At 44.0% G+C, this 10,766-nt stretch overlaps 1 protein-coding gene across 1 annotated transcript; it reads left to right on the forward strand.

The window, feature by feature from the left end:
- The first annotated feature begins 7,375 nt into the window (after positions 1-7,375).
- LOC135345479 (uncharacterized) lies at positions 7,376-10,459 on the forward strand. The gene is made up of 2 exons (XM_064542898.1): positions 7,376-7,883; positions 9,513-10,459. Exons 1-2 carry the CDS (start codon positions 7,376-7,378, stop codon positions 10,457-10,459), a joined length of 1,455 nt encoding a protein of 484 aa, XP_064398968.1.
- Positions 10,460-10,766: the final 307 nt, after the last annotated feature.

Below are 10,766 nucleotides of genomic sequence, written 5' to 3' on the forward strand. Positions count from 1 at the left end.
ACGAAACACCCAGCTGCAAAGCGGAGGAAGCTTACCGTCGATAAACATTCGTATACGTCTGTATGTGAGACAAGGCAACCCATGCAGAAGGGTTGAAGAAGCCCATACCGAAGACTGATATAATCAAAACTGTAATGGCCAAAACGTATTTGTGCCGTCATAACACGTTGTCATAAATATTAGTTGTTATACTACAACACTGAAATTCAAAATGTCATATAACACCGGATTCCTTGTCTTCTATCTATTATTATATTCACTTGGAACACCCCATCCCGTCCCCAGCTCTATATTAAACACGTGGACAGATACTTCTTATAGCTCTATAAGCTCTGTCGTGTGAGCGACTAATTCAGATGGCTCTGCATGAGATATAGAGAGGAGTATCGAGCTAGTGTTAGTGTAAATCATATTTTCAACACACAAGTGTAAGTAACACGATTTGTACAACCACCTATATAGTACCATTTATTATAATTTTTAATTACGTATAGTAGAAGCATCACCATGTATTGTGCGACAAATGCAGCAAGGGCTTTGTTCCACACAGGTAAGAAGGTGAAAGTATAGTGCAAAGATCTACGGAAACAACGCAAGGAGTTTTTGGAACAAGTAAAGAATTCGCTCCTTGGTCGCTTAACCACTGTCCAGGTCATAGCTTTAAAGGAAAACAAATTGAGTAGAGTGCAGAAACACTCAGATGCCGAAAGAGACTAATAAAATATAGATGACAGTTCATTCTCACTCTTACAAGCACTTGATGACTCCTCAACAACTCTGGATGAGATTGATGATGTAGATTTAAGCTCAGATAACCAGCCAAATAAGGATGAGATGGATAGTCAACAACGTCTTTTGTTTCCTTGTTCTGCTCTCACAAGCAATGCTCTACTGCAAACTTTTATGTGTCGTCAACACTTCACAAATCAAACCAAAGCTGACCTGCTACGGATCATTTTTATGCCAGGTGCTCAAATTCCATCCTCTCTATACTCATTGGAGAAATTTACCACCGGAAATGCTGACAGTAGCTATCCAGAAGTAACAGAATTTCATTACTGTCCTGGGTGAAAAACCATCCTCAGCGGCCCCCTTCATTCACAATGCTCCCAACAGCAGTGCAGAAAGTCTTTATTGTACAACAAAACGCCTTTTTGTATAACAGTCTCCATCACTGGACAGCATATAATTACACAGGTGTGCTGCTTAAAGTAGTGCCCGAAATGGATCCGTTCCGAATAACGGCACATGCCATCTGCTGTTGTGTTGATTTGCCAGCAAAAGCTTTGGTTCATAACTGCATGCAGTTCAACGGGGCGGGGGGCCTATGGGTGTCGATACTGCGAGCATCCTGGACAGAGTACACGAACTGATAGTGGTGGGACTGTCAGTACTTTCCCGTATGAAGCTCCCACAATAAAGTCCACACTGAGAATATCATACAAGTATGCCAAAGAAGCAATTGAATCACAGTCAGTGGTGAGTATACGTATTACGGTGTTCACATGCATGCATGCATATCCTATACAATGTACATAATTATAAAAGCAATTCACATATTATAATAGGTGAAAGATTGAGTTCGTAGACTATCTGCTCTCCTCCACAGCCAGTGAGAACCTACTTATTCCAGTGGCAAAGAAAGCAAGAAAATTCGCTCTCCCAAAGTCAAGTAAAGAAGTAGAACAAGCAAGAAAGGAAACAATACCAAAGAAAACACTCATTGACATCAAGTGTTGCATGGGAATTCGGAACGATTGTAGGCTAATTTATTATGGCATCCCTATACCAGAAATTGAAACGCTAAGCTCAACAGAGATAGCAGACTACCTCTGCAAGTTTGTCCTCAAAGTTTGAAAGAAGAATGGGAACGAATTTCCTCCTAACTCGCTTCACCACATACTGTGCGGAATTCAGCGCTACTTGAGAATCAATGGGAAACCTTCAATTGACTTCTTCAAGGACCCTGCATTGCTAACTTCTAGATGCCGAGACGAAACGACTGCAAAAACAAGGACTAGGATCGAAGAAGAGACAAGCTGAACCACTGACAATTGAAGAGCTTCTATGGAGCACTGGTTTGCTTGGTTGTTCTAGTCCCCAGACGCTTGTTGACACGATGATTTTCATGACGGGACTCTATTTTGCTTTGAGAAGTGGAGACGAGCATAGACAGTTACGATTTGAGCCTTGTCAAATTGAGCTTGTTGAGCGATCAGGAGAACGACCACATTTAGTCTACACCGAGGACATTTCAAAGAATCGGCCAGGTGGTATCAAGGGGAGAAAAGTGAAGCCTAAAGTTGTTCTACACCACGCGAATTTGGAGAATCCTGATACATTAGGTGCTTCGTTTGTATCTTCAAGTTGTACAACAGTCACTGTCCCGAAAATAGGCCAAATAATGCATTCTTCTGAAGCCACTCAAAAAGCCCGGAGCTCATTGGTTTTCTGCAAAGCTTCTAGGGAGAAACACTCTGGAGGGAACTGTTGCAAGACTCTGTTTTTATTATATGGTTTATCTTGATCAGATTTTTAATGTTGCAAAGAAATCTCTAAGTGAAGTACATGATTTTCTAAATTGGATAGAACATTTCCTCGATCTAACCAATCAGATTGCAGTATTTATGACAAACATGATCTAAAGTAGTATAGTATACGTATGTCTCATTACCCGAGGTGCGTGTGGGCAGCCACAAGTATAGTAGTCTGTTGGTTTGTTTGTTTGTGTATTATGAGTCTACTCACCTGAATGTCACAGCGCTGTGCATGAATAGTCTTCACACAAAAGTTGTTAGTTTTAATAGTGGCAGATTTGATGTTAAAGCTTCTTTGTTGAATAAAAGCGAGCAAAAGCTAAAATTGAACTTGCACGTTGGCAGCTAGCTAACTACACGCGACTACGTATTTGCAGCTGAAGTGATCCCGTACCAGGAACAATGGAACAGGGTCACTAAAGTAGAAAGCTAGAATTGTGACTGGTTGTTGGCTGACTCTGGATGACCGATCCTATCCTCCAGCCTGGCAGGAGCCATACTTCTCTAAGACTCCAGGTTTCTTTGCTGTGATCCTGTGATCCCAGTCCACGTTTCATGTACCACTAAAACTCATGTTCTTAAATGTTTCAGCATGCCTCCAGTCCGGTTTAGCTCTTGAGTTGCTGTGTTAGTCATACATGCTACATGCACTTTATTATATCACTCCTCTGGTTTCTTTATAATCATGTCACCAACCGAGGGTTTGCACTTTAGTGCTCTAGTTATATGTACCACTAAAACTCCATGTAAAACTCATGTAAAACTCTTGGTAAAATCATGGAATTGTCTTCGCTCAAGTTGACATTCTACAGAAAGGAGCCCTAACTTTTGCAATTGGCTAAATGTGCTGTTTATGCTCGACTCCTCGTGTCTGAGGTGTTGTACAGCTGTACAAACGTTCAGGATTCAATTCTCACAATTCTTTTCAAGGGAAGGCGAGCTGTTGGTGTAATACGGAAATTTGTCAGCTGTTGCGAAGAATCTTGTGATGTGTGCACAGATGCTACTTTCTGTTATCATTATATGATTGTTAACACCTACACACTATCACCATTTGGAATAGAGGACAACATCACAAACGCTGAGGCAGCGCATGTGATGAGGACTGAGGAATCAGGGTAGGTTCAGGTATAACCAATTAAAATAATAATGATGCAGGTCTCTGGGGGCACTACAGGCCAATGCATTAAAGTACAAACTGAGAATGGAATCTATGTTGCCGAGCTCCCAAGAAACCATCCTTAAATATATAAATTATTATACTTCAATTAATTATTGCCGTTAAGTTTCCACCGCATATAGTTATAGTGGTGATAATAATTATATACAATCGTTTTTGTTATTATTTTGCTTTAGCAATTAATAGTATGGCTAAGAGTGCAATATGGAATTAATAGCACGAGTAACAAGCAATGGCGAGGATACTAATTGCACGAGGCGTAGCCGAGTGCTATTAACCTTGCCAGTGCTTTTTATTAATTCCTTATTGCACGAGTAGCCATACTATTGATTGTTAATCGTTTGTAATGCAGTTTTAAGGACATTTTTAGCTGCAATTTCAGTACAAAAATTTGCCGCGGCCGTTATTCGAACGTTCGGTCGTCAAGGCCTGCCTTGACGACATGCAATTACTGGTGCAATTACTGATGCGTGATTAATTACTGTACGAATCACAGTGAATAATAGGACAACATGCGATTATACTTATAATGGTCTATTGTAATTATTATAGCTATATAGAATTAGCTATATAGAATACATACTAATTCATGTACGTTGCACTGCATTGCATGTAACAATAAAATTTCATGCATGTAACAGGCATGTTGTACATGTACTTCTGTGAAAACAATTTTGCTGGTTACATGCATATAACAGGCATGTTGCGAAAAGTATCCCGATAACATGCATGTTAACATGCAAGTTACATGCAGGCCAACATGCAGGTTACATGTCTGTAACATCAGGGTTCTGCCTACAGTGGTCGTTTAGGTAAGCTGCGACCACCACTATATATTTTCCGACCACCGCTTAGCCTTTCCGACCACTGCTTTACATTCTACAAGTACTGGCTAGTCCAGTTTAGCTGCTAGTCTTCCCTTGTCTTGATGTGCCTTATATAGAGCTAACTATTAGAGTTTAAGTTTGTTAAACGGAGTTAATGGGGTGGAGCGTAGGCACACATCACATGCATGGCAAGCGCATGCGTGTTACTTGGCCTCGTGCTCTAGCTCTGCCATATGCTTAATAACCGTACAGGCTTACTGGCAAAATATCAGATATCTGAACTGCTGACTTCTCTCCCATCACCATGACCTCAACCACCATGCCCATCACCGGCCCTGGCACGGGCACGGGCGCTGGCCCCAGCACTGGCACTATTCCCGGCACTGGCACGGGCACTGGCACTGGCTCGGAGGGCATGGACCAAGAGAGGGCGATACAGCTAATTATCGATGCCTCAGTGAACAGAGCCCTAAGTACTGTGATCCCGGCATCATGTCGTCCGTTCGATCCGCCATGGCCCCAACCGCAGGTTAGTAAATGTAATTAAGCACCCCTTCATTACCTTCCCGTGGGGGCGAGTGGCTGTGATACATGTGGGGGCGACGTGCTTGGCGGGACAATGGCGTCCCGTCAATCACCGACCCCCCTCTCCAGTCACCCCCCCCCCCCGAAATAGCTTGGTACGGTCAGGCGACCTTCAACATACCATACGGTCTGGGGCACTGATCGTGAACACAGTACACAGCATTGACCCAAGAATAGACCGGGCGGTCTGAGACATTGACCGTGAACACAGAATACAGCAATAGGGCATTGACCGTGAACACAGAACAGATGGGGCTGCCTGGGGCATTGACCGTGAACACAGAATACGGCATTGACCCAATAGGGCATTGACCGTGAACACAGAACAGACTGGGCTGTCTGGGGCATAACACAGAATACGGCATTGACCCACTAGGGCATTGACCGTGAACACAGATCAGACTGGGCTGTCTGGGGCATAACACAGAATACGGCATTGACCGTGAACACAGAACAGACTGGGCTGTCTGGGGCATTGACCATGAGCACAGAATACGGCATTGACCCAATAGGGCATTGACCGTGAACACAGAACAGACTGAGCTGTCTGGGGGAATAACAGACTGGGCGGTCTGGGTCTGGGGTGCACACAGAATACCAAATACAAAATACATCCGACTAGAAAAACATTTGCAATGTGAAAAATTGCTAGGATTGGCCAGGGGAACCACAAAAAAGCGTGGGAACAAGAAATCAGACGAGAGCATAACTCCAATCCGTTACAACGTCAATCACATGTATACTGGTAGTTTTCCCATGTTTTCCCAGCCAATATGCCACGCAATTTTTACTGGTGGAGTGATGACCAATCCCTATATATATTTATTATACATCCATTTTAGAATGTGGGGCACATAATCATGATGATTTGTGATGAATTGATGTTCCTAATACATGCAGTGTTGAGCACAGGTACACAGTCCATCCATGCGTAGTAACATGCACGGACCGTACTGGTGACTGCATGGAATGATGTGGTGGATGGAAGCTGATAGGTGGATCTGGAACACAGTCTATTATTTAATATACTATGTATTGTACATGTTCATGACGTTGTAACGGATTGGAGTTATGCTCTCGTCTGATTTCTTGTTCCCACGCTTTTTTGTGGTTCCCCTGGCCAATCCTAGCAATTTTTCACATTGCAAATGTTTTTCTAGTCGGATTCCCTTTCTTTTTCAGTACAGTTTACGTATCATGACATGCATAAGTGGAACGTCAAGAGGCAGTACAAGAAGAGAAGACAGGACTAATCAGATATCTTCTCGAATATCTCTGGATTAATAATTATAGTATAATGAGTAATAATTTATTGCTTGATAATTATGTTGAATTTGGGAATCAGTATTAAATGACAGCCATTTTAAGAGCATGATATCTAGCCAGTGCATATAGCATGCCTGTCAGAGAAAGGGAGCTAGAGCTGAACAGTGTGAAGAAAAGGAACACCTCAGGCTCTGGAAAAGCACTGCTGCACTGATTTTAGGCGCAAGGTTTATTAGCCACGCCTATCTATTATTATTGGCCACAACGCAATTGCTGAGTCATTAAAGATGGAGGAATTGTCTAGGTAAGAGAAATAGAGACTGAGAGGTCCTCGTGGAAGCAATCGCAAATCTGAAGAAGCGCTTTGTAATCCAGGTTGTAGTCGTTTGGAAACCCTGTGCAGAATGTCCTGGAGATGGCTGTACTTGGAGTAAATGCTGGGCAAGAAACTTACTTACTTACTTACTTACTTACTTACTTACTTACTTACTTAGTCAGTCAGACAAAGAGCGGTGAAACGTTGAAATAGTGCAATTTTTAAAATGAAAATATTCATTCATTAAAATGTTTATGGATTATGAAATGAGAGATACAAAGAGAGAAAAGGCTAAATAAACTATCTGTTCAGCCAGTTTCTTGATGTGGCCTTTCCCTGCAGAGATAGAACAGTTTGAACATGAGTCAAAATAATTGAAATATTGCTAAACACGGGCAAACCCACTGCCAATCCTATGTAAAACCTACTGGTTTTACTAATAAGTACGACCACGTACAGACGTGCCACCTCTAACCCCCCTCAGGTCCCTCGGGCACACCCTTTGGTGAGGTCCCATCAGCCGCCTCCCTGACCTCCATTGGAGTAAGCCCGGCCACCCCCCCTGGCCATCCGCAAAACGGTGGTAGTGGCCCCAGGACTACCGTCGCTGGACAAATTATTGGTTGAGACGATCCTGTCCGACCAGTTCGTCGACTTAGCGGAAATGCCTCCAGCCAAGGGCAGTGCTCCAGCCGCCAACAAGATCCTAGACGGCCACAACCTGTATATAGTCAGACCAACTAAACGACTCATACCGGATTTTCCAACATGGCTGCAATGTTTCTCAGTGTACTCGGCAGTACTTATCTTAAAATACCCGGAGAGGGCCACTTCCCTTCTCCTGTATCAGAAAAACATCGCCTACCTCAGCCAGCGGTTCCGCTGGCCATCCTGGGTAGTTTACGACAACAGCTTCCGGTCGGAGGCAGCCGACAATGCAAAAACTGATTGGTCACTGATCGACTACGGGGTTCATTCTAGGTCGTTCCACAACCAAACCCTCATACGGGACAGCTGGTGCGCAAATTGTCACTCAGTGGACCACCTGCAAGCAGACTGTCCGTACGCAAAAACCGGGGCCCCACCGAAGAAACGACCAGCTGCTGCTCCTTACCCAATGCACTCAAAACGCCCCAATGCACCCATCTGTATGAACTTCAACAGAACGAACTGTAGGTATGGACCAAGATGCAATTACAGACATGTGTGTCTTCGCTGCCAAGGCCCTCGTGCAGGGGGATAACGTGAAAGGGCCACCCCCAACTATCGTGACTCAAATAGCCATTTGTCGTATTTAAACCCAATTGATCGTGTTCCCACCACTCATTTATCTCGTATTTCGTATTATTTCAAATGAAAAAAAAATTTTTTTTTTCTTTTTGCATGGTTAAATGAAAGCACCGAAGTTGCTGATGCCTCAGTGGAGATGCCAAAGCTACATAACATAACACTACTAATAGCTTTATACACATGATCGCATGCTGAGAGTGGGTAATGATCGACCATAATTGTTGTTAAAAACGATAGATGCCAGGAGTTCAAGTCTAAAATTAATGGCTGCATAATAGCAGAGCCTTGCAGCTCTCTTCTCACTCTTGCAGCTACCAATAGCTAGTATTTTGCAAATCCACGAATTAAAATCAGAGTAAACATGACTGGAGGCCTATAGAAACTCTTACGTGCACTTGATTCATCCTTGAGCAGCTGTAGCAGTCTACACAGACACACAGACACACAGACACTGTCACACAAACACACTACCGTATACCTCGCTTGCGCATGCGCACCGAGGCATAATAACACACATATACAGGTACCCATGACAAATAAATAATTATTATCATCATAATTATAATAACATATAAAAAATTAAAAAAATGTTGGTAATAATAATAAATATTATGCCATACCCACCCCTCCCCCATCACAGATATGTACCCCTACACTGAGCAACTACTAGCCCTATCTCGCCAGCAGGCCACCCACCCATGCAAGCTACCACCCCACCTCTGTGACATCGTGACCCCACTATCTCTTACAGCATGGGCACAGAGCCTACACTCTCACCCAGATAAAGGGTTTACAAACTTTGTCATTGCTGGCCAACGGCTTCAGAATAGGTTTCAATCCTTCTTTGGTTAGCCTAGGGAGCTCACTCCAACATGCGATCAGCTCTTGACCATCCTCAAATAGTCTCGGAATATCTGTCAGGGGAAAAGGCAACCGGTCGAATCGGCAAACTGCCCACACCCATCTCACCGTTACAGATTCCCAAAAAATCAAAACCGGGAAAATGGAAGCTAATCATAGACCTCTCCTCACCAGAGGGTCACAGCGTCAACGATGGAATCGAAAAATCACTTTGCTCGATCTCATATGTAAAAATCGACCAAGTAGTAAAAGCGGTCCTAGCACTCCCTCCCGGGGCCCTCATGGCAAAAATTGATGTCAAACATGCCTATAGAAAGGTACCAGTCCACCCAGACGACCGACACTTACTGGCAATGCAATGGGACGGGGAAATCCTGGTGGACAAAGTCTTGCCGTTTGGCCTAAGATCAGCCCCTTTCATTTTTACAGTCATAGCGGACGCGCTACAATGGATCATTGAACAACATGGCGCGCAACCTATTTTTCATTACCTCGACGATTATATCACAGTAGGCCCCCCGGACTCCCCCCAATGCAGTAACAATTTAACAATCATCAAAACAACATGCAAAAACCTAGGCGTGCCACTGGAAGAATCCAAAAGCGAAGGCTCAACACCATGCATTACATTCCTAGGCCTGGCTAATTAGTGGAACACTATTTTCACCAATCAATAGCACCTGCTACCCATCGCTCGTACAATTCAGCCCAAACCCGCTACATTAAACTCTATACACAAATTAGCATTCAACCATTACCTTTAGAAGAAACCCACCTATGCCGTTTTGCCTCCTTCCTAGCAAAAGACAACATTACGTACACAACAATCAAATGTTACTTCTCGGCACTCCGCCGACTACAACTATCCCACAACTACCCAGAACCAATGATTTCCTCCTTTCCCAAACTGGAATGTGTCGTTAAAGGCATCAAGAGAGAACAGGCCCATAAGAAAGGAGAGACACCAAAGCGTCTCCCCATCACAATCGAGATTCTCCAAAAGCTTCGGGTCTTCTTCGAAGCTAGGAGTCATGAAACAGACGCCTTCATGCTATGGGCGGCAGTCACTACATGCTTTTTCGGCTTCATGCGCTCAGGCGAAATAACGCTGCCTTCGGAATCAGCATTCGACCCCTCGTCGCATCTTGGTTTTGCCGATGTCACGGTGGATGACATCTCAGCACCTCAGTTAGTCAAGCTTCGTCTCAAGGCCTCCAAAACGGACCCGTTTCGAAAGGGCGTGGAAATCGTCATTGGGCGTACGCACAACTCTCTCTGCCCAGTAGCGGCACTACTATCATACTTAGCCATTAGAGGCAACAGACCGGGCTTCTTATTCCTGTTCGCAGATGGCCGCCCCTTGACAAAGTCCCGTTTCATTCTGAAGATCCGCGAGGCATTGTCTCTAGTAGGAATAGACTCATCACAATACGCAGGACACTCCTTCCGTATCGGAGCAGCCACCACCGCAGCTGCACAAGGAATTCAGGACTCAGTAATTCAAATGTTAGGCAGGTGGAAGAGCTCAGCTTACCAACTGTATATCCGAACACCAAAGGACAAACTAGCCCGTTACTCATCCATTATTGCTGCTTGATTTGTCAATCCTGGTTTGCATACTGAATTATATATGTTTGCATGGTTTAGCAGAGGCGGTGATCAGAACGGGGTACAGGTACACCTTTATTAAGGGACTCCTACCTACACTTCCTTGGGCTGAGGGACATAAATAAACTACTATTAAACTTCCTTGGAGGGGACTCGCAATATGCTCCTCCTATTTATGCTCCCTAGCCCAAGGGTAAATGTTATTCATAGCCCGTAATAATAATTAGTGTTGTCGCCAGGGACAACCACTAATCATATTCATAGGGGGCGGGGGACTTGCAACCTCCTACGTCGCT

This window comes from Halichondria panicea, chromosome 12, assembly GCF_963675165.1.
Source record: "Halichondria panicea chromosome 12, odHalPani1.1, whole genome shotgun sequence".
Taxonomy (NCBI): Eukaryota; Metazoa; Porifera; class Demospongiae; order Suberitida; family Halichondriidae; genus Halichondria; species Halichondria panicea.